Source organism: Lemur catta, chromosome 8, assembly GCF_020740605.2.
Source record: "Lemur catta isolate mLemCat1 chromosome 8, mLemCat1.pri, whole genome shotgun sequence".
Taxonomy (NCBI): domain Eukaryota; kingdom Metazoa; phylum Chordata; class Mammalia; order Primates; family Lemuridae; genus Lemur; species Lemur catta.
The window spans coordinates 63,742,488-63,768,191 of record NC_059135.1 but is presented as its reverse complement, the minus strand read 5'-3'; the positions used below and the strand labels follow the sequence as shown (position 1 = coordinate 63,768,191).

The 25,704-nt window shown below is 38.9% G+C and overlaps 1 protein-coding gene across 9 annotated transcripts in view; it reads right to left on the bottom strand.

Annotated features, from left to right (window-relative positions):
• Positions 1–25,704, bottom strand: part of RBMS1 (RNA binding motif single stranded interacting protein 1) — a 210,886-nt gene that overhangs the window by 76,481 nt on the left and 108,701 nt on the right. For 6 of the 9 annotated variants that reach the window (XM_045559528.1, XM_045559534.1, XM_045559532.1 and 3 more), the window contains exon 2: positions 14,888–15,063. In XM_045559528.1, coding sequence (XP_045415484.1) covers positions 14,888–15,063 — 176 coding nt within the window. The remainder of the gene's footprint in view (positions 1–14,887; positions 15,064–25,704) is intronic. The other 3 variants (XM_045559530.1, XM_045559537.1, XM_045559533.1) reach the window with 1 other exon arrangement.

The following is a 25,704-nucleotide window of genomic DNA, read 5'->3' as shown; positions in this document are numbered from 1 at the left end:
GTTCTACCAATTTCCCATTTGATTTTTTACTTCTCAGCATTTACATACAAAAACATATAATCAATAGGAAACACAGGCAAATATATGGAACAACAAATTTTAACACACTGATGACCACATCTATATTAAGTCACTTCAAGTGCAGACACTGTACAAGTGTGTCTCCTGCCATCTCTTCACATACATTTGAACTTCTTGTAAATGAGTCATTGATTAGGAAAGTTGTAACTCTGTCTTGGTATTCTTTTGGAAATTCAAGTCAGCACATGTCCATTCATATAAAATTGTACAAACAACCTACACATATATCACACTCAAACAAATGCCACGCCAAGAGCGGGTACAACTAGTTGGCACACACCCTCACCATGACCTAATAGTCAGCAGTACGATAATAAGCTGCCTACCATGCTGAATCACAATAAAGCAACATCACTGAATGGTACTGATGCTAAGTTTTAGGTGATCCTGGTCTGACTTTTGTACCTAGCATGAGGCACATGAATAGCTATATTATCACAAATTCAAAATTGAAGCAAAAAAATTATTTCCAGCTTCTAGATCGGATTAATTTGAGAGGATACCAAGATAAAATGAGCTGCTAAAAATTGTTACCTTTTGCAGCTACTTAACAGATACACATAAAGATTTTCCAAATGTTGTACAACTAAAATGAAATACAGAAATAAGTTAGATATTTATTAGTTATATATACTGTTTTGCAACTTCTCACCCAGGAGCCCTGATCTCAGATTTTTCAGTTCTTCAAAACGGTCTCACTGTTCTCCCTTGATGAATTTTATAAATGTTGTAAATTTATACTTATAAAACCTATAATAAAAAAATACTCTTAAGTATTTGTATATGTAATTTTGGTTGTTTTATTTTGTTTAAGAGACAGCATCTGGCTCTGTCACCCAGGCTGAGGTGCAGTGGTGTGATCATAGCTCACTGCAACCTCAAACTCCTGGGCTCAAGTGATCCTCCTACCTCAGCCTCCAGAGTAGCTGAGACTACAAAAGTATACCACCACGCCTGGCTAATTTTTTTCTTTCTTTCTTCTTTTTTTAAAAATTTTTTTGTAGAAATGGGTTTTCACTATGTTGCTTAGGCTGGTCTCAAACTCCCAGCCTCAAGCAATCCTCCTGCCTCCATCTCCCAAAGCGCTGGGATTATAGCTGGGATTATAGGCGTGAGCCACCTTGACTAACCATGTAGTTCTGTTTAAGATTTCATTTGATTAAAGAAAGGGCTTTTCTCCCAAGTCACTGTGGTGTCAAAACAAAACAAAAAAAAAAAAAAGGAAAAAGAAAAAAAGGGCTTTTCTACTTAAAAATTAAAACAAACAAAAACCCCTGCTGGGATATTCTGTTACAGGTGTGAGGAGATTTGATCCCATTAACCCTTGGAGACTTGGTAGGGCCTGTCACCTCCAGCAATAAGTAGCCTCATCCATTGGTGGAAATCCAATATAATGTAATACAAATATTATCCTTTTCTGTGTGTGCCATAACAACGTTGGGAAGCTCTACGGTTGAACAAAGAACTCCAAATCCTTAAGGCAATTCTTTATAAATATGATTTTTTTTTACTTATTTCTTTAAATTTTTAATTATTATTGGTACATAATAGTTGTATATAAATCTGATTTCTTACAACAGCTTTTGACAAGAGCTGAGCAGTGGAGAGTGCAGATATCTCATGCTCATGGTTAAGAGCAGAGTTGAGAGTAAGAGTTTACATTCAATCATGAAAAGTAAAGAGGCAAATCAAGATAGGTGTGTATTTCAGGAGACATGGAATCTATTCCCAGGCCTGCCACTTCCTAGTTTTGTGACTCCAGGAAGGTCATTTCACCCTCTCTGAGCCTCAGCTTTCTCAATTATAACATGAAAAGGCTGAAACAAGCTCTAAACTGGGATTGAACATCAGAATCTTCTGGGAAGCTTTTAAAAATACATAATGACAGCAGCAACATTAATATACGTGCCAGGAAATGTCTGGAGCACTTTACATTAACCCATTTAGTCCCTACAAGAAGCCCGTGTTGTAGATACTATTATTATCCTGATTTTACAGCTAAGGAAACTGGGGCACTGAGAGCTTGAGAAATTTGCTTGAGCAAGTGGCAGAGCCAGGTAGAAAGTTTGAGCCTGTGCTCGTTAGTACAACTGCACGTTGCACTGCCTCTCTCCATAAATGTCTCTGAATCTTCTGACTCAGAATCTATGGAAGGGCCTGGGCATACAGACTTTAATTCTGGTGAGTGCTCCTTGTTAGCAGTCACTCGGCTAGAAGAGATGTAAAGTTCTGTAATTTAGACTAGAGATGAAAAAACTTCAATAAACTTTTTAATTAAATAAATGTTCAAATTCTTTTTCCTCAAAAACCTGAGCCAAAATTAAATAAGTAGGGCTTTTAACAGCTAATTGGCACTTAACCAGTCAAAAAAAAAAAAAAAAAAAAACCACACGCACACAAAAACAACTAATTGCATGCTATCAAACTAAGGATAATGAACAAAGGGATAATAGGAAAAAATCTAGGAAACAAAATATTGCCTAACTACACAGGGCCATTGAAGTAGATTAAGTATTGGAGCAAAAGCTATGCCTTCAAGGGCAATGAAAACAACTTCATAATTTATGGCCTGGATTTGGAGGTGAAGATGAAACATTTTGGAAAACCCCTTGGAAAAGATCAGCACTGATGTCCAAATGGGCTAGCAGGCCCAATTTGTTTCTAGGACCACAAGTGACTGCCTTTTTGTTTCATCTTTAAAGCAACAGTCCTTAATCTGTTGGAAAGTATCCTTTGTAAATTTGGAAATCTAAAACTGTGCATGTAAATTCTGTTGCTCAAAAAAAACAAAACAAACAAACAAACAAAAAGGTCTCCCATAAGATTTCCCTCATTGACATGACACTTAACGGAGGCAGGGAGATGCTATGGCATAAAGGAAAAAATGAGTAAGATAAGTGGTCCTGGCCCCAAAAGCAATTTAGACAAGCTGAAGCCTGGCATGGCCAGGTCAGTGGGTGCACAGACAGCCAGAAGGAGAGGGAGTCTGTGTCCCCTGGCAGAGCTTGAACGTGGTCAGGACTGTTTGTGTTACGAGTCTACTTTCTCGCTAATTCTAGATACCCCATTTATGGAAACTAGTCCTGCTCTCCTCCCACTCAGTTCCATGGCTCTCTTACAGAATCTCTTCTCAAAATTCTCCAGTCTGAAGCCAAATGATCATAATCAAGGGAGTTGCAAAGCACTTTATTAAACAAAAACAAACAAACAAACAAACAAACAAACAAAAGAAAAACTCTGGTGAAAGTTTAAAGCCCTAAAATGAATTATAAAATTTTAAGAAAATAATTATTAGAGAAATATATAGATCTTATCATTATTGATCATCAAGACTATCTCAGTGGAAAGTGTCTAATCCACTGTAAGTGGTCCCTGAGTAATAAATGAACAGACCACCTACTCCAGCTGACAGACACAATGTTTAATTACTAGTCTCTCTTCTGCACTCAAGGTTCACCAGTCTGGAATTGATGCACGAATACTTCTTTCTGTTTAATAGCCATACCAAAAGTACACAAACTCATAAAGCAAACAGGCACTCAATTTGAAGTTTACCCTGAGAGTTGATGTTAATTTCCAGGCAAGAATAAAAACAAATTCTTCCTCCTGATCCCTATATCTGTTAATGATACCAATCTCTCAGTTTCCTAGACTCAAATCTCACACTGGTCTCTGAACCATCTTCTTCCTTGGACCCTCCTTCTATTTCACAATTAGTCAGGGCAAACCCTGAGGCAGTTGGTATTACCTGCCTTCTCAGTGAAGTACAAGTCTTCCCCTGGTGTTAAAGATCCTCTGTAATAGGGCCCCAGCAAATACCAGGCAGGGCAGGTAGCCACACTAGTCATGTCTTCAGGCCTGGGCTGCCCACCCCATCCTGAAGACTCATTCAAAAATGCCAAGCTTTTCCTGATGCTCTCAGTCACGTGCAATCACTTCCTACTCTGCAATCTCAGTAGCACTTTCCATCTCCCACATTCTGATCTACATTATGTGTGAAGTTCATTTTCTATACAAGACAAGAACCTCCTTGAAGGCAGAAAATGTGTCTTCCTTAGTGCTGTATCTAGCAAAATCACTGGCATGATGCTTAATAAATATTTGTTAAATTAGATAAAAATGGGATTCACCACTCACCATTCACTTCTTACTAAAAGTGGTTTGGTCTTATGTTTTAATCAGATTTATACTCATAGTAAAATTAAAATGTTCCTATATGCCCATTCCTTTCTAAAGCAGTGTTAAGATTTGTTAGACAGTGATCCTTAAAAGAATATTTCTTCTTATATATGCACAAACCCTCCCAGGCATTCAGCTAATGACAAGTTAAGTATCTTCTCCGTGCCCTGTAAGCTTGGGGAGTTGCACATTAGACAACTAACCAAGAGCTGAGTTTCATAAGACCAGCTACAGTAAAAAGGTTCACTTTGTTAGATGGCAGGTAAGATGGGTTTCTCTTCTATCCTCCTGTCTTTAATTTGAGCTTTTAATTCTGTTGGCTTTTATAGTGGACTTATGGAAAGCTGATTGTATCTTTTAGAGTCCTAGAGAAATATGAGTCTTTGTAGCTTGTGGTAAATGGAGCAACATGGGTGCTGATGAGGAAAGGAGGAAGGTAATAAACTGGAATTCACCAGATATTTGGGGAGGTACAAAGTACAATGGTTCAGAGTGTGTGGTCTGGAGTCAGACTGTCTGAGCTTAAATTCCTGCTCTACCATTATCAGCTGTATTATCTTGAGCAATAAAAAAAAGAAACCTCTCTCAACTTCATCTTGCCCGTCCGCCATATTATGAAGAAGCAAGAAGGCCATCACCAACCAGATGCCGGCATCACGCTCTTGGACTTCGCAGTCTCCAGAACCATGGGCCAGATTAAATTCTTTACTTTACAAATTATCCTGTCTGTGGTATTCTGTTACAGCAACAGAAAACAGACTAAGATTGAAAATTGGGGATAATGATACCGTTCATAAAGTTGTTCTAAGGACTAAATAATAAAACACTTGGCATAGTCACTAGCACACAGCAAGCATTAGGCCAATGTTAGCTAGTAGCAGTATTTAGGTGTTTATACATTATACAGGGCTATTCTCATATGTTAATTATGGATGGGAAAGATAAAGGGAGAAGATGTAAATTTTTGAGATTCACAAAGGAAACCCAATAAGGAAATTTTAAATCAAACCAAGCACAACTGCCAAATAAAGGCATCAGAGGCTTTTATTCCTGATAAAAGTACCTTCAGCTTCATAAAGTGGTAAAATACCCCCAAGCTGCTGCTACAGAAACCCAAGGTTCATATAAAGGAACAAAGAAAGGACATAAAGTAAACACCATCTGCAATCACAGAGAAAGAGGGGGTGCTTTTTTAAAAATTCTTGTGATTATGATCATTATTTTCAGTGCTGGCTTCCCAATTAACTTCTGCTAAGGCTAATAATATTAAAGCTGGCTTGGCAATAGTCTGTGCAGTATTTGGGCCTTACAGGAGAGAATGGCTCTTTATCACGCCTAGGAATAACAAAGACACTCTAAAGAAAAAGGTCAACTGACAATAAGGAGGGTTGGCTAAATCTCTAAATATCCATGCTTACCAGCAGATTTTACACTGAGGATAAATTAGAAAATAGACATAGCTGAGATTTTCTGTCAAAACATCAAATGCATGCATACAGCAGATACTTGGCAATAATTAAGATTTGAGGTTTCGATTACTGATGACACTGAAAGTCCCTGACCTGCAGGTAATTCTAATATTGCAACAGCATATATCTGAATCACGGAGACTCTCAGCAGAAGGAAGCAAGTCACCCAACCGGTGAGGAGGCAGAACCCATCACCCAGGGTCCACATTTCAATAAGACTTTGCTCTTACTGTGTACACAGCAATTCTCCAGAAGGAATATTGTGTTCATTTTTTAAAAATTGCCTACTGCTTAGAAAAACAAACCTACTGATAGTTCTCATGATAAAACTGAAGAAAATACACACAGAGGTCTAAGTGCGATGGTTCTCTGTTGGGAAGCAGGTATTTATTTCATGGGGATTTTTTTTTTTTGTATGCTAAAATTATTTTTGTGAAATTTGGGGATTTCCAAAGTTCTTCAAACTATATCTTGGTATATCAAAGATCTACTGTACACAAAGTATTTCTTAAAGTGCCAGAATTCTTCCATACTAAGAAGAGAAATGAAGCAACTAAAATGAACAAGAGAATGATTCTAAATGGCTTACCCAAGAGATGAATAGGAAGCAGTTTCAGTTAATTACACTATTGCGCCGTCCATTTTTTAGGAGGAAAAAAATCATTAAGATTATGTATTTTGCTTAATCTGAAATGTACCATGTTAGACTCCCCGACTATATGGAATTTTACTGGAATACTGTCCATCATGAGAGAGTTAAATTACAATTAGTGACTCAACATTTTGACTCAGGATATTGGCATCCCTTTTTAAAACAATGAGACAAATTCTGAAAACTTCACATCTTAGATCATACTTTTCAGCAAAATGCTTAAGTTCCTTGGTCTAAGCCCTCATTATGTTATTTATTATGTGTCATCCTATTATGTTTGCAATAATAGAAGCAAGCCAAGTTCTAGAAACTATTGCTCTTAGTATGTCCTGAGAACCTTGTAGATCAATGAAGAAAGAACTCTTGAGAGGATAAAAATGAGCTGTTTTATGGAACAGAAACATTTGGAAATTAAAAGAAATCCTATTATTTATAAAATAAAATCTGTAAGTGGGCAAGAAGCTATGTAACAGTAATATAAACAAAAATGGCATGCACTTTCTGTGACTCAGAGGCCTTATTTTAGAATGATGTTGAAGATAGGCAATACAATTTTGGTCCATGTCTGTTATACCTGTATAGCTACCTGAATATTTCTGTATGGAATATCTGTGGAGCATGGGTGTGTTTTTCTTTTTCTAAAATAACTAAGGGTACATTCAGGCTTCTTAAAGTCATTTCACCTTTGGTCACCTTTCTTAAAATTCTCTCTTCAATTTGAAAGTGAGAACTGGGTCCCTTTTGGGTGGAATGATTTTCCCACTTCACCACAGGATCATTGTTTTGTTTGGAACATAAGGTCCCTCCTATGCCATGCAATTTCTATAAATTCCAAAAGATTTCCTATTTACCTAGGGATTTGAAAATACTGGGTCTGTCTGGCGCATTGCTACTTTCAGAATAAATGTTGAAGGTAATTTCATAGTAGGGTAAAAGCTGATTCATTAAGCATAAAAAAACTATTCATCTTATTAGAATGCCTTCACTTTCAAATTTTACCCTAAAGGTAGCCTAATCATTTTGGAATAAAAAGGATGATCACTAAATTCCAGGGTGGAGAGGAACTATACCTTCCAACAGATAGATTGCTTAAGAAATCTTAGTATTACAGAGATAAATGGAGATGTATAAAGAATGTAACTACTTTGCTGTCCATTTTCCTGTTAGTTGCCCTAGTTTTTTTACAAAAATCAGAACAACTTAAAACATTCTTATTTTTTAATTTTTTTTGAGACAGGGTCTTGCTCTGTTGCCTGGGCTGGAGTACAGTGGCATTATCATAGCTCACTGCAACCTCACATTCCTGGGCTCAAGGGATCCTCCTGCCTCAGCCTCCTGAGTAGGTAGGACTACAACCAGGCACTACCATGCCCAGCTAATTTTTTTATTTTTCGTAGAGTCGAGGTCTCACTATTGCCCAGGCTATAATATTCTTTTGAAATCAGCATTAGATAAATAAACTAGTGGTTTGAAAAAAGCATCTGGTTCACTGGGCTTTATTTGCAGACAGCACGAATAAAAGCATGGCCACATCTAGGGAGCACACGGAGAGTCTGGAGTTTAGGGTCTGAAAGAGGACCACCAAGAGTTGGTGCCTTTCCTGTGCTCTCTCTCAGGCAATGCAACTCAAGTTTTCCCTTTATTCAGAGCTAAAACCTTATAGTCATTTTTCACCATGCTTGAATCCTGATGTTCCCATCTACAAGACAGCCCGCAGTCCCAGCGCCCTCTCCCCTTCCCATTCCTGTCATTGCCCTGCTCAGGGACACATCATCTCCCACCTATGAGAGTCCTTTCCTTCTCAAAGCCAACCTGACTTTTATCAGAACTACCATCTGAGAGAGGGAGGGGGGGAGGGAGAGAGAGGGAGGGAGGGAGAGAGGGAGGGAGGGAGGGAGAGAGAGAGAGAGAGAGAGAGAGAGAGAGAGAGAGAGAGAGATATGTTGAATTATGCTTCTCTTCTACTTCCATGGCTAAATCCATCTCTAACTGAAGAATAAACTCCTAATTTTTTAGCTTTGTGTTCGAGATGCTAACAATGTGCACCCAATCTTTGTCTCCAGCATCATTTTCCTTTATACCCACACTCTCCACCCTGTCACCAGAAGCCCTGGCTAACTAACAATTGCTGAGTGCCAGCAATGTACCCCGAGCTTCTCTGTGCTTTTTTAAACATCCAAGCGTTCTCACACCCCTTGGGCTCTTGTGGCCTGGAGGAAAGTATTGTTTTCACCCCTCATGAAATTTTCCTTGTTCTTTAAAGGCTGAAATTTATGTCCTCCCTGAAAGGTACCCCAATCCCTCACTTCAAGGTTAAGGCAGCCTTCCTCCGGTTTCCCCGGGAACACTGCACTGAGGATAACAGTTACTTTATTCTGTCTTAAATTATGGTTGGTTGTTTATGTCTACCGCTGTTGACCTGTCTTGCTTTTCCACTTCACCTTTTAAGATCTGTATTGTATTCAAAAGAATAAGGAAAACTTACAGAAAACAGAAATCAAAGAGATAGGAAATAAACATGTATTGAATATTAGAACCAAGGAAATACTATGTTTCAAAAATATTTCCCTTTAGTAAGAGGCTATCACATCGTAAGCTAAATTTAATTTCACATTTATATTAAAATCATATGTTTTACTGCATTCTGAAACAAATTAGATATCTATTAAAGGAAAGAAAAAAGATTGGTTGGTCAAGAATTGGTTTAGGAATAAGAGAAGGTCTGTAGAAGGTGGGAGGAATGGAAACATCTCATTTTGAGCTAATATCAGTAGACTTTTTTTCCTTTAAAATAAGCTGCTGATTAACACGGAGTTACCTAGACCTTTTCATATGATGTCAACACCACAGTAACCGTTAAGCTACCCAGCCTTGTCCAACAGAGACTCACATTTGCTCCACTGCTAATCAGGAAGAGCTACGGATGAAACTTACACACAAATACTATTTTTAAATCTTCGAAAGAAGAGTCTGGACACAATGGGAGATTTTACATGCCACAGTAATTAATATGATGAGGACTAAATCAGGGGTGGATAGCATGAGGCTGAAACTACAAGTACAGGCATGCCTCAGAGATGTTGCAGGTTCCATTCCAGACCACCACAAAAAACCAAATTCATAACAAAGTGAGTCAAATGAATTTTTTGGTTTCCCAGTTCATATAAAAGTTATGTTTATACTACATTGTAGTCTCTTTTGTATGCAATAGCATTATGTTTAAAAAGGAACAATGTACATACTTCAACTAAAAAATACTTTATTGCTAAAAAATGTTAACAATCATCTGAGCCTTCAATTAGTCATAATCTTTTTGCTGGCAGAGGGTCTTGCCTCCATGTTGATGTCTGCTGACTGATCAGGGTGATGGCTGCTGTGGCAATTTCTTAAAATAAGATGACAATGAAGTCTGTCACATCGATCGACTCTTCCTTTTATAAAAGATTTCTCTGTGGTATGCAATGCTGTCTGAGACCATCCTACACCGCAGAACTTCTTCCAAAATCAGAGTCAATTCTCTCAAGTCCCACTGCTGCCTTATCAATTAAGTTTACATAATATTCTAAATCCTTTGTTGTCATTTCAACAATATTAACCGGATCTTCATCAGGGGTAGATTCCATCTCAAGAAACCACTTTCTTTGCTCATCCATAAGAACCAACTTCTCGTCGTTGAAGTTTGATCATGAGATTGCAACAATTCAGTCCCATCTCCAGGCTCTACTTCTAATTCTCGTTTTCTTGCTCTACCACATCTGCAGTTACTTTCTACACTGAAGTCTTGAACCCCTCAGAGCAGCACTTTTAATTTCCTTCAAGCACTTTTACCCTTGCATTCACAACTCAGCTGCCTGGTGCAAGGGGCCTAGCTTTCAGCCTATTTTGGCTTTTGACCTGCCTTCCTCATTAAGTTTAATCATTTCTAGCTTTTGATTTAAAGTGAGAGACATTCGACTCAACTATTCCTTTCACTTGAACACTTAGAGGCCATTATGGGATCATTAATTGGCCTAATTTCAATATTGTGTCTCAGGGAATTGGGAGGCCCAAAGAGAGGGAGAGTGACGGGGGGTTGGCCTGTCAGTGGAGCAGCCAACACACATGTATTGATTAAGTTTGCCGTCTTATATGGGCGTGGCTCGTGGCACTCCAAAACAATTACAAGGGTAGTATCAAAGATTACTGATCACAGATTACCATAACACATATAATCATAATGGAAAATTTTGAAATATCTCAAGAATTACCAAAATGGTACACAAATACATAAAATGAGTGCATGCTTTTGGAAAAATGGCACCGATACACTTGCTCAGTGTAGGGGTGCCACAAACCTTCAATTTGTTTAAAAAATGCAGCATGTGTGAAGTGCAATAAAGCAAAGCGCAACAAATTGAGGTATGCCTGTGCTAGAGCCTCAATGCAGAGGAGGCTGGGAGTTATGGGAACATAACCTACTTCCCTGGCTTTCCAAGTTTTCAAAGTCAGAATCTGGTGGATTTTTTCTCCATTTTTAAATGTAGAATTAAAGCTTATTTAAGCTTATTCTAGTAGTCAGAATTTTGAAGAGCAAAGGAATAGGGATACTAATATTTGTTCAGTGGCAACTGTGTTCTAGATTCAGGACCAGCTCTTTTACTCACAACATTTGATGTAATTCTGATGATAATTTTATGATAAAAGCATTATTTGATCTATTTTACAGGCTACTGACTAGGAATTCAGTACTTACGCAGCACTGTAATAGAAAACTCTGGGATACCAAAAACTAACAACACTGACTGCAGTGCCTTTTTAAGCTAGGGGAGAAATCTGTGAAGATACGCTGTTAGCATTATATACTGTCCCAGACGTGCTGCTCAATAATGTACAGCACCTGAGGAACAGAACTGTATGAAAATAGGGTGCCGATTATGAGGTGGTAATATATAAAAATTCTTCTGGCAGTGAGAATAAGGAAGAAGAAAGTCCAAAGAAGAATCTACAGGACTTGGTGATGAAGGGGACAAGGGCAAGTAGTCGATGACTGCTCCAAAGCTTCAAATTTAGGAAGAGTAAATTTGGTCAAGTGACAGTTTTGAGAGGGAGGAGATAATGTTGAATTTGAGGTACAAATAAAATTTTCAAGTGGAAAATCTGTAGAAAATTAGAAAGAGTGGAGAGTAGCCCTATGAGAGGATAGCGCTTCAGAGGAACCAGCCAAGGAAACAGTAACCAAAAGGGCAAAGAATTGAGGTGGAGAGGTGGACAACAGTAGAAAAAAAGCTAGGAAAAATAAGGCATATTTAAGATGCCAATGCACTTTCAGTTGAGAACCTGAAGGCAAAATACAAAAAGTTCAGATGGCCAGAAAACAGAAGCAATGAGAGCCCTCAACTCAAAGTTTGCCTGGGAAGTTTGAGTAAGAGAACTATTTTATTGGCAAATATTTATATGACAGATACCACACAAATAAGCAGAGTCACTCAGGATTGTCTGGCTTGATTTTAGAGATGGGAGAGAATTACGACAGTCTGAAGGTCAAGGGGTAGTAGCCTAATCCTTTCTGCTACCTAGATGATTCCACTTCCCGAACTTGCGGCTTAACTGTGCTGATTTACTTACTCTTTTTGAGTAGATAACCTTTTAGAAATAGGAGGGAAGGTTGCAGGGACCTGCAGCAGTCACCAGGTCCCAAGATTTCCCATACGTGTTTCACAATTTAGAGTTGGTTGGTTGGCTTCTTTCATTAAATGCACCTAGAAAAGGTATCTACTTTCAATCCACATTACCTGGATTCCCACCATCACCACGCTGTCTGGTCCTTGCTGCTGGGCTCCTTCAGTAACTTAAACTTCCAGTCTGAGCCCCCTGCCCTCGTGCCCCTTCCTCTAACCATGGTGACCTACACTTCCCAGTGTCATGAGTCTCTGAGTGCAGGTGAGGCAGCCTCTTTCCCATCATCCCTTTTAACATCACAACATCTGCTTTTTCACTGTCATTTCTTCCAACATTACAGCGTCTTTCTGTTCTTCTCCAAACATATTGATGGCTTTTTAAAAGTTTTTAAATTTTCCTTTCCAGTTTTTAAAATTTTCATGTCATACTTGCCTTTAGACTTCATACATTGTTTGTATGGAACTGGGCCACTGTTATAAACATTCTTAGGTGTCTTTTCCCCATCTTATCCCTCTAAAATATCCAATTCCTTGGAGAGCCAAATCATTTGTTTCAAAAGTTGCCCCTTCTCCTAATTCAACCTCATCAGGTCAATTTGTAATTACAGTGATAAATTTTCAGCTCTAAAATGTTCTTTTGTTTTTCTTTGTTGGAGCTATGGATTTATACCTATCTTTTCTGAGAAATTTCTGATACCCACTTTTCTAAATCTCTGATTATTTTTACCGGGTTATTTAAGCTCCAGGATGAGTCACTTTCCCATAAGGTTCTTGTCACTTCCATGTCACCAACTAGCTATTCTTTACTGGAAACAATGAAGGCCAGAATGGGAATGCTCTTGTTTGTTTTCTCTGTATTTTAAGACACAAAATTGTCAGCAAGTCAAATTTGGTATTTATTAGATTCTCTGTGTTACAGGGAATGAAGCTTCCAGAAGACGGCGAGATAGAATCCTCTATTATTGTTATGCCTTGCCTCTGGATGGTATACATCTAGAAAACTAACATCAGAGTGAAGTATCAAACCTGGGATTTTGCAAGAACATTCCTTTGCAAATGACAGGAGAGAGTAAGGGTGGCAAACGGTTACTAGCTATTGATAGTAGCGAAGACTACTGTTGACACATGTAAGAAAACCCACATATGTTGAAGAGAATAACAACAACAAAAAAAGGAATGAATATTCCAGGAAAAATAATAAAATGCTCTTCTGCATTTGGGATATGATTTGATTTAATAAAAAAGTTACTGGCTCAATTTTTCAAGTGCATATTTACTTTAAATAAAACATGGCATTACTCTATTATTTTATGGTTAACTGTCTCTTTGATGTTAAAACTCACCTTACCTAATTCACCACTAGCTCAAGAATAATTTGTCTTTGAATTCCCTTCCCCTTTTCTTCCACCTCAAGAGTCAGAGAGTCAGCTTCATTCTTTTGTTTTTTACAAAGTTGTATTTTTAGTTCCTTAGACTTGACGGCGCTCTATCTACCTGTAATTATGCTGCAAAAGCATAAGGAGACGCCAGTGAAAGGCCAGCAGCAGACGAGAGAGCAAAAGGCCTATTTGTGGTCTTGGACAGCTGCAATAGGCCGGGCATACCTGGCAGGGCTCCCTCTGCCTCCAGCCAGGCATCAAGGACCCCAAGAGCTGGACTTGCTTTCACAGTAGGCTCCAGTGCAGGGCGTTATTTCACTGCCCCAGAAGCCAAGAGGAGGGTGCTAGGAGTGACGGCCTTCTAGAAAGCTCTCGGAACCCAAAAGAGCCCACCACCTACTGTCCCACCCCTCCTCTCTTGAAACAAAACAAAGCAAAACAACCACAACCTCCTGATGGAAGGCCAGATGTTACTTTTAGTTCCAGTTCAGAAATATTGCCCAAATTAGCTTTGATATTTTTTTTTTCTTAAAAAAATTAGAAGTAATGAATCTGGATTTTACCCAGGACAAGAGAAATGAGATGCTATCAATCAGATGTTTTGAAATGGTAATATCTTTCAGGGAATAGGAAACATTCTCTAGTACAAGTCTTCTTCTACAGTTATGCAAAATTTCCTTTGTAAGGGACCATTATTGTTTTAGGATAAATAAAAAGTGCTGTTGTATGTGTAGGTTTTTATAGCTCAATGCAATTTGATGCTTTTAGTCTTTACACAATGATCTTTGCACTATCCAGTGCTTCTGGCTCTTTAGTTTAAATTAGTAATGTAATTGCAGCAAAGTAGCACATTTATATTCTATTCATCGACAACATTAGCATATAATGCAAATTTACTTTGGAACTTTATGCACATGCACACATTTCTTCATAAGACTCAAAAAGGGTGAAAATGAGTTCTTATTCCTAAAGAGATGAAGGTGAACAACCCAGACCACAAAATTTACAGGTGCCAATGAGGACAGACTAATATTATCGCAGCTGGAATCAAGAACTTTACACATAGTTGGGAGGAGGTTAGATGGTTAAGTACTTTTCCGACAAACAGTAACAGCTAAAGTGTCTCTTATGGGATAGACTGTGCCCCCCTAGAGGTGCCTCCACAAATAAACACTCCTGAAAAAGATCTAGCCATACGTTAGTCTTTAAAAAATTCATATTTTACTAATTATATGCCAAATAAAGTCAAATTCTATTGAGAAAATGGTCCAATTTATTTTCATTATGTAGCCATTTTAATGGTGTTAATATTGACTAAGTGTCCCAGGACTTAAAACTTGGAAATCCATTTTATTGTTGTGATCCTGAGGGTCCAGAGTCTTGTCTTCTAAACCTCTCTTATAACATAATATACGTTACTCTATAATATGATCAAGGAGATATTTAGCAGCTAAAGCAACTACTACTTACGGTTGACAGAGCTTCACCAGGTCCTGGTCGGTGGTGTTGGGAGGCAGTCCTCGGATATAGAGGTTCGTTTTGCTTAGCTGATCCCATCCCGAGTTGCTACTGCTGCTACTGTTGTTATTACTGCTGGTGGTGCTGGGGCTGGGTGGGGCCATGGGATGGGCTGGGACCAGAGACTGCTGGAAACAAAGATCAGAAGCATTAGAACACTAGAGGCAGGGATCACACCCGCTTCAGAGGTTGCATGATCCCCAAAATAACATGAAGTTACTAAGATTTAAACACATTATCTTAAGCTACTTTGATATAAATTTGAATTTTCACCTTAAAAAAGATCTGTTCATGCTACTTAAAAAAGCCTTCTCGTTTCACGGGAAATGAATGATAGGATTTCTCTCACTAGAAAATTCTCTATGTGTGCCTTAGATGTGACTCAATTTTATGTAAGATTAATTTATTCACACAGTTTAAGGAACACATCTACCAAGACTCAAAATTAACTTACATGAAGTTATATGATGATAGCATCTTAATATACAGTAATTTAGAAATCACTAGACTTTTGAAAAGGTTTTCAAATTGTGAAGAACATTTGATTGAAAGTTGCTGACAATTTTATTAAGATGACTCTTCAAAAGAAAAAAAAAAGATTACTCGTCAAGTATAAGAAAGTTAGAATTTAAAAGCCAGATTCTCAAAAAGGACGACTTCACCTAGTTCTGAGATAGGCACACGCCATCACGCAGACATCTGGATGAGATTCACAGGCGTGCTGCCTTTTGCTCTGGCGAACCTTGTGAAATTTAACCCCTGTGAGAATGGTGTAGTAGTTGGAAACCTTCCCGGGCCTCGCAGCAATCACCACAACTCTTGTAAAGCCGGCAACCCAGGGCTCAGTGTGGTTTTACAGTCAGCAGCCACCTAGGAAGAATGTCTGAAATTGTACTCACACCAGATAATTCCCTGTGAACCGACTGAAAGAAACCACAGTTCTCTGACCCTATGCCACACACATGACTTTTGAGGAAGTCAAACAGTTCAGCTTGAGAGGGAAGTGAGCCCAGCCCAAAGTGAGTGTCCTGATAGCAAATGCTCAGCAATTTCACACCAGGACAGGAATCTTTTCACCTCACATCTTCTAAATAATAAAAATTCTATGCTAAGCCTAGGACATCAGTTATATGAACAGTTTGAACATATAAAATGAGTCACTAGACATTCAACACAAATTTCAGATCTTATAGCTTGACTTTCACTAGCACAAACAAGAAAATGAGGCATATACTTGTACAAGACAAATCCCACAGTGGAAAATTCAAAGAGCAGACCCTCTGCAATAAACATACCCCGATTTATCTCATCAGCAACCTCAGCTACCTGGTACAGATTCCTGGTTCCACACCCAGTTTCTGCCACGATCACACTAATTCCACAATACCCCAACACATGGGGATCTCTTTCATTGAGATACGTAATCTCTTTCATTGAGATATGGTTTTCTACCTTTCAGATTCTTCTTCCCACTGCCCAGGGTCCTTCCTGAGTTGATCATCTCCGTCCAAAGGCCACTTTTATCTAATAGATTCTCTTTTAGGAGGAGAGCAGCAAAGAGGTCAACAATAGTCAATGTAGAAATGCTATTTATTCTGAAGGCTGAACTTGAACTGGGAACATCAGTATTGCTTAACCCAAATATAAAACCTGCCTGAGATCATATCCTATCAAATGATGAGTTGAACTTATTTATATCCTCTCCCCACATGGCTGGTTTTTCTCTAAGGGCTAAAGGCTTTGTTTTCTAGATACCCAGCCCTCCCTATTTCCCACATCAGTGAGAACAGGGTGCTGGGAAGTAGCATATACATCTACCTCCCTGTCCCAAGCCTTTGACTGACACAGAGAACTTGTTCTCTTAAATCTCCTTTGATTAGTGTCTGAGAAACCATCCCTGGCACAAGCCACACTGCTATTCACAGTAGGACCCAGAATGTTCAGTGCAGCTGCTGGGAGATGAAACACGGTCATGTGAGACGAGACTTGGAGAAGTAGAAAGAAGCGGTGGATCAGGTCCATCCCTACTTTTTAGTGGGATTACATCAACACGAAGCAAATGAACCATCAGACATTTATTCCCAGTCTGCATTCACTCTGACCTCTGCTTTTGTCTGTGGTGGAAAAGGGAGGGGCAGGCATGAACTTGTATGATTAAAAGAACATTTGGGGGTATGATTTACTTGGAGATTATTTAGACACGAAAGTAGTAGGCTTTAATTTATGTATTTATTTTTGGCAGACAAAGCAGAACTGTGATTTACATTCCTGAATTTACGTAGCTGGTTCACTATATGTTTGACAGGCATCCATATTTATTATAGTAATATTTTCCCATTGCGGGAAGTAAGTGGGGAGCATGTACAGCCTGGGGTTCCCTGCTTCCCCTCTTGCCCTGTGAGGGAATGAAATCTCTCAGTGTTCTGATCCCATGCAGAAGGGGGTTCCTGAATGTCCCCGAGGAGCACTACTAGTCTCTGGTGAATCCTATGTAGAACAAAGTTCAAATTCAAATTCTATTCAAACATCAACTGGTTCTCGGATCTAGCTAAAGATAGCGAAAGATATCCGAAAGAGAGAAGCACCGGATTGTCGGTTTTTTATTTTCTGGTGCAGAAAATTTTAGACTGAAGTTTTTGGAACCATTGAACCTAAAAATATAAGTCCTGATAAAAACTGGACACATGGGCTGGGCACGGTGGCTCACGCCTGTAATCCTAGCACTCTGGGAGGCCGAGGCGGGTGGATCGCTCGAGGTCAGGAGTTCGAGACCAGCCTGAGCAAGAGTGAGACCCCATCTCTACTAAAAATAGAAAGAAATTATCTAGCCAACCAAAATATATATAGAAAAAATTAGCCGGGCATGGTGGTGCATGCCTGTAGTCCCAGCTACTTGGGAGGCTGAGGCAGGAGGATCGCTTAAGCCCAGAAGTTTGAGGTTGCTGTGAGCTAGGCTGACGCCACGGCACTCACTCTAGCCCGGGCAACAAAGTGACCCTCTGTCTCAAAAAAACAAAAAAAAAACAAAAAAAAACTGGACACATGTTCAAAAAAGAAAACTCAAACACAATAAAGCTATTTACTCTTACATATTCAGACTGGGTAAATAATTTTAATAATATAAGTAATATATTATGCACCAGACACTGTGCTGAGTGCTTTACATATTTAATATATTACTTAATCCAATAAAACAGGTACATTATTGTTTTCCATCTGCAGATTAGGAAACTGAGTTTCAAGGGAGGTTAAGTAATGCACTGAGGTCACACTTTTGGGAGGTGGCAGGCACTTCAAACAGTACTCTAAATGGCACCCGAAACATCACCAAATCCTGATTGTCCTGTTTGTATTCTTTCATTTTTTTGTACCCATCCTTCTTGTGCCTGATCATCAAATCAAGTTTCTCTGAAATGTGATACTTAATACCATTGGCAGCTATGTTTTTTAAGAAAGTAAAAGGTGTCTTTAAGTTAATTTAGTGAGGACATAGCCAGACTGTGCTTTAAAAAAAAAACACACAACAAAAAATAAGGTTAGTTATCTGTGAACTATGAGTAGTAAAAGAAAAAAACATTACAACATTAGCTTTACAAAGAAAAACTGATTTTTAAAATTCTCCTTCATAAATTTTTTCATTAAAGAATGAATTCTGCAAACAACTTTTTGAAAGCTATAACATATTAGGAATAAACATTAGAGTCAGCATTTTACGAAGGCATGACTTAAAACAGTGAAGAATTAAACCACCACTCCTAGATTGAAATGCAAATACCGACAAGTCTTTAACTATAACTTCAGAACTCTGATAAATTTAAAGCAATTACGCTTTGTAGTTAGACTATGTGCCTTGGCAGCACAAACGATAAACTTCAAAAAAAAAAAAAAAAAAAAGAAAGAAAGAAAGAAAAGGAAAAAAACCTACAAAGGGATGAGATTTTACCAAGTTCCATTTTCACCACTGGTTGTCCTTTTACATTTTGCCTCTCAAAACCCCTAAGCTCCCTTGGAACTTGAAAAGACCCTCTATGGATGAAACTTATACACATTCAATCTAACTAGGGAACCTGGTAGCTAGATAACCACAGCTAAGTGCCCACCCATCCCAAGAGCCTAGTAGTCTATCTTAGCCTTCTCCAACCTAATTTTAGTGTTTTAGGTCAGGTTAAACAAGCTATATTCTTGTGTCTCCAAGGATAGGGGAAACAAGCTAATTCCGTTTTCTTGATAACATTTATCTGGGCTTCATTTGCATGCCAAAATTGGTAGATAACAAAGTTAGCAGTGAATAAATGGGGTGGCTGTCTTAGCAGACCCTCTGCACTCCCTGCACGAGTGGTGTGGCACCAGCAGGAAGAACACTCATCAGCACCTGGGAGGACTTCCGGTGTGGGCAGCGCTCAGGGAGGACTTCCTCTATGGATAGCAATCAGGGAGCACTTCCTGTGTGGACAACACTGATACTTCCATCTGGCCAGGAAGGCCCACTGGGCCTCCCACACTAAAAAACAGGATCAACAAAAGGCACAGGGCAATTACACACAGGGTAATTCTATTTCCTTCTCCATCACATCATACCCCACCCACCCACCTAATACCACAGTAAGTAGTCTCTTCTATATAAATGCAGATCTAAAGGTCATTTACAAAATTAACCTTGTGTGAACTAAAATATATTAGTAATCATATACATTGTTGTAGATCTCTGTTCAGTAAAGATAACTGAAAAATGAAGACTTGTCATTTTAAATTCTATTGTTTCATTTCCTTCCTAGTACTAATAGGCTAAAGAATAGTGCTCTGAACAATCTTATAGCTGAAGCTGTCCTCCTCTTTCCACCATCCCCCTTACTTAGCCACTTCCCTAAGAATTCCAGTACATTTTGAAGGGAAAGGAAACCTAGGGCCTGCCCTTTAATTTCCCTCAAGTCATCTTTAAGGCTATTATCCTTATAGTTTAAGAAGGTTATAATCCTGACCCCTGCGACCCTACGCACGCGCGCGCGCACACACACACACACACACACATACACACACTCTCCACCACCACTACCCCAAACAGCAGGGCGGTTTAACACATCAGCTATTTCCTTCATCCAGAAGCAAAATAATCACCACTGTTGCTCCTGAGAGCAGAGAGAAGTTACAGAACATTATCATTTCCACTGGGAAATAGTATAATATCAAGCCTGACATGAACTGAGTACTGTGTAAAGACATTGTTTGCTATGCTAATTTCCATATACTGGTTCCTCCCTGTAGGCTTTCAAGATGTAAAAGAAATTTAACATTTTAAGGGAATTATCAAACAGGAGCAGGGGAGACAGCCAAATGGAGCAGTATCACCACAGTTAGGATGTTCTTTGTTTCCTGTTAGCCACCTGCGTGGCTGAGGGAGGGCTGGGAATGGTGGCTGGGAAAGAGAAGTTGTGGAGCAGGGAACTGGAAAAACAAAACTGAGAAGTAGAGATGAACTGGAGAGAGGTAAGAAACTGGCCAGGAAGCAGGTGCTTTTACAGTAGGTCATGGGAAGGAACGCCTGAGGCCAGGATGCTCAAGAACAGAGCCTAGACTAATGGAGAATAATAGTGGCCCTTTAAACATATAGTGTCTTACTTACTCATACTATGCAGTGAGGGAAATATCAATCAATCCCATTTAATACAAGGATATCTAAGCTTAAAATCACATAGCTAATTAGTGACACATTCTCACACTTCACTGTTCCTTGTTTGGAAACAAACTTTGTAGTTTCTCAAGACCATGGAACTGAGCAATAGATTATTAAATATTTTGTTGTTGTTGTTGAATTAAGGCCTGTCAAGGGAGAGGGGCCCATGTTATAGTAGCTATTCAAATAAAATCTAAAAATAAAAATTCCCAGTAAGCTTCACAATTAATCCTCCAAGATATCCATCAAAGCTGATCCTTGCATGTAACACTGCAATCTGCACATAGAAATCTCTTTAAGTTCATGAATAAAGCATCATTTTCTTAGGTTTCAGATAAAAGAAATAAAGACTTGCATTGTTGAAGACAACACGACTGACTGGATGGATGGTGATTTTCCTTCCAGATTCTACCAAGAAACTAGATTCTTTATCACTGAAATATCTTTTAGGGGCCAGTTCTGTGTTCCTGTGTGCAAATCAGCCCACTTGTTCTGTTCCCTCCAAAGGTTCTTCCAAGAACCCCAGTGACTGGCCAGGTTACCCACTGCGAACCCTGGGCCAAGGTTTTTGTGTTACTTGTTCTTTCTAGTTTTTGTAACAGCATTTATAAGGGGCTGGGGGCGGGGGGAGGGTGGTATACATGAAAAAGTTAAAGACCAACATGAAGATAGTAAACTGGAGACATTCAATTTAACTTATTCACCAGAAAACTGGAGGGTCAAAAAAGAAAGTGAGAGGGCCCAAGGCAATGGTTTTAAAATTTCCTTGCCAGGGAACACATTCATTAGGAAGAAAAAGCTTTTAACAGTGGGCTCTTAGCCTTCGCTACCCCCAAATGCATACATAACGCTGTAGTATGGTACAGTTTCTAAAAATAGTAAGAGTTCAACCAAGGGAAGATCAGGGAGCCTGGAGGATGAAAGGGCAAGGGACAAAAAGGTTGCAGAAGGCTTCACAGAGAGGGTAGATAGCTGGGTGAGCTGAATATTAATGACAAGTCATTAACAATAAAAGGAATGGCAAATCTGAAAGAAGGTGGGTAGGGAGGGGAGGGGAGGGACCAACAAAGATATAGACAGGAAGGACCACTCACTATTCATGAAAGCCACTGAATTGCCCAACCTGGTTGGTTCAGAGGAAGCTCCCATGAGTGATGTTAGGAGTGGGGGTGGGGTGGTACTAAAAAGGTAATAGGAAGAACCTAGAAAGCACCTGATGTCACAGGTTACCACAGAGTCACAGGAAGAAAAGAGAATTTAAAGACAATAAATGAAGAGGACAGCTTGTGGGGAATGTAAAACTAGGAAGAGTCTCCTCTTCCCTCTATGCATAGAAGAAAAACTACTAGGTGGAAAAAAATCAGAATATCCAGATTTAAGTTCTGCCTTGGCTGGGAACTGGAACGAATGTCATCCCTGGACAGGTCAATGCCTCAAGTGTGAAATGAGCAGGTAAGACTGGATGACTTCTAAGCTCCTTCCCAGCTCTAAGGTTCTACAGCTGGACAATGCCATCTCCAGCTAAGGCTTATCAAAAAAGAACCCAGCTGAGCCCCTGAGTACTCTTACCTGTCTGCCAAACAGTCGGAGCAATGGAGCAAGAGGTTAAACCGCAGACCTCAAGAAGGACAACTTCTGTTACACTGTACTGGCTGAGACCAGTGGAAATCACACTGCAGTGCTGTTTTCCTACACCCCTTAGGCCAGCACAGATTCTCTACTTAATCACAGATGTTTCTAAGAAAATATTCTAAATACATAAGCTATACTAAAATTTAAAACAAAAAATAACAATATTCAGAGCTCCTGAAACTGAAGTATTCTTAAGGTGAAAACAGTATTACAAGTAACCTATTACAAACCTTACTAACTTAGATCTATGGAGACTTTATGTTAGTTAGCAGCCTGGCAGCTTTGTGTTTCAACCTGTAATCAGTATAAAGAGTTGCATTTCACATTCTATTCAATCTCTTCTATATATTATAAAAGGATTCTGTAATAGCTCCAAAACTACCTTAAATGAAAATTCAAAACAATAAGTAAATGACATTCCAAACAAACAGCAATTAGAACATGGTAAACAAAAAATCCTGTCCAACTTCAGGTGCAAAATTAATTATTCTTCTGGATTCAGAAAGCAGGTGTGCAGAGTGTGTTTTTCCCCTCCTTCCATTTCCAGATCCATGCCAGTTTTCTTCCTCAACACGGAGCCTTGTGAAGGGGGCCAGAGCAAACTCTTCCTTTACTTTTTACTCAAAATAAAATGAAAAAAAGAAAACTTCCTAGGGGAAGTGAAACATTACTTTTATCATGACAGTTCAGAATACCTCTGCAATGCATTTCCTGCCTCACCCCAGTAGAGTTAGGATTCCAGGGGATAGCTTCCTCCCAGCTGTTTTTTAAAGTCTATCTACAGTACAGTTTGTATTGTCTCTTAGTATTTCTTGTAACCAACAAATTATCCCTGAGACTTGTTAAGTCCTCAGGGTGGAAATTAACCATTCTAAAATACACTTTCTCCACATTAAACAACACTTGTTCAATAGTATTATAAAGTAATTAATTGAACAGTGAGTTAGGAAAATCCTGAGTAAACTTTCCAAAAAAAAAAAAAAAAAAAAAAAAACCCCAACTAATTTATTTAATTTTTTCAATTTATTTTAGATGCAGACAGAGGTGTGAATGAGCCTGCAGTATGATGAGTTTCACAAATTCACCCCTAGAGAAAAAAGCATTGCCTGTACTTTCAGGAAACTGAACAAATATTTGAAATCTCCCCATAACAATAACAAAACATAAAATCTTATCTGATAGTGCTGTAATTTGTATATATACAAAGTAAACATCAATGGGAAGATTTTTTTAGTACAACTCAAAAAATAATATCTACATTTATTTCTTTCTCATGCTAAGATCCAGCAGCTTACATCTGATGCAATATGAATCATTAGAGAAAGTGAGTGCTACTAGAACAGCTCTTTTTAATTGTATCAGTCTAGGTATTTCCATGTATATGTCTGTGTGTGTGAATACAGACAGGGGAGTAGATGGCTGTCTCGGAGCTACACTGGACAGTGGCTTGCTTTTTTGTTTTGTTTTGTTTCTTTAACTTTTTTGCTTGGCATTCCCCTCAGAAATTAACTTTTTGCTTGACATCTTCATCCTGTATACCTATATAGGCAGACATATAAAACTGAAATAAAAGTTTGTGAAACAGTATTTTCCTTTACCATATGCAATGTACCCTAATGTTATCTTTTCTAGTCTATTTCAGTAAAATAGAAATGCTGGCAGTGATCTACTAAATTGACTTGAGACCCCACTAATAATGCCACCTACAGGTTAATAAACAATGGTCTGCAGCATTTCTCAAACTAATATGTATATAAACCACCTGTACTGTTAAAATGCAGATTTTGACTGGGCCATTTGGTGTGGGGCCAAATTGCTGCATTTCTAACAAGCTTCTTCTATGTTTTGTTCATGCACAAGGCAGGACTCTCCTTTGTGAGGATGAATTTAGCAAGGTCCCATTCCAGCTTTAGGGAGCAAGCTATTCACAAAGTGAGATGAAAATCTTTGTTCCACTGATTTCCAATCTAGTATCTGCTCTGAATAACAAAATGTTAGAGCTGGGAGGGACATGAGGGATCATACCATCCACTAACTCTCCACTGGAAGCATAATACAATCAATCTTGAGATATGGCAGGATGGGGATTAGAGGTGAGGACAGTATTTTTATTTTTATCAAAGGGAGCTTGGCTTTCAAAATGGTGAGAAACCCTGATCTAATCCGACCCCTCACTTTTCAGGAAACCTGAGTCCCAGGAGTCAAACCATGTATCCAAGGCCAGACAGCTGATCAGAGGCGGAACTAGGTCTCCATTCCCTCCACCGCTGTCATAAAGCACCGTCCTTGTCTGATGCCAAGACTGCCACAAGGATGATGAGTTTTAAAAGATGAGAAAAATTGATATGCTAGTCCCATTAAGATATCACCGAAAAAGTAAAGTATGTTTTTGTACAGCCTCTTTTATATCTCAGATTTTATCCACTGTCAACTTCTAGATGACTTTGGTGTTCATGTCTATACTAGACATCCAGTTTCTTGCTTAAAAAAAAAAAAAAAAAGGAGGTCAGATGCAGTGGCTCATGTTTGTAATCCCAGCACTTTAGGGGGCCAAGGCAGGAAAGTCACTTGAGCCCAGGAGTTCAAGACCAGCATAGGCAACATAGCAAGGCTCTGTCTCTACAAAAAATAGAAAAATTAGCTGGGGGTGGTGGCGAATGCCTACAGTCCCAGCTACTTGGGAGGCTGAGGCAGGAGGATCACTTGAGCCCTGGAGTTTGAGGTTACAGTGAGCTACTGTGCCACAGCACTCTAGCCTGGGCAACAGAATGTGATTCTGTCTCAAAAAAAAAAAAGGAAAGGAAACTCATACACCCTTCAAATTTATATTAATTCAGAACTCCTAAAAAAAAACCACTTATCAATGTCCATATTACTATTTTTGTATTTATTTAAGAATCTCTAGATAGCACCCATACTCATTATTTGTATAATCTATGAGATGATACAAAAATCAAACAGGTTTATTACAACAGTTTGATGCCTTTCTGGCAAAGGAGTACATTCAGGGCAATTTAACAGATTTAGATTAGGATCCTTACATAATCACTAGAATTGCCCAACTGCAGTCTAGTCTCCCTATATATGTCACAAATTCAGTATTTGCTTTTATCCTAAAGCTTCACACTGCATATACTCAAATTAATTCTCTAAGACAATCTGGTTTTCCTTCAGAAGCGAACCCTGCTCCCAGCAGCCCACCAGTATACTCTGGAGAACTGTTCCTCATTTGACCATTTTCCCATTTTTACAGGGACAAGTTTTCTTACAAGTCCGATTTCTATTTAATGATACGGCATATTTGGATTGAATACCTACTGCTAACAATAGCCCTGAGTCTTTCCTCTCTTTTAAGGAGTGAGCCACGCACTATTGTCTAATCACTTTAGTAGTGGTGGTGTCTGTCAACCCTGGAATACATAGGTGCCTTGGAAGATAACCAAGCCAAATGCCGGCAAGTCTCATT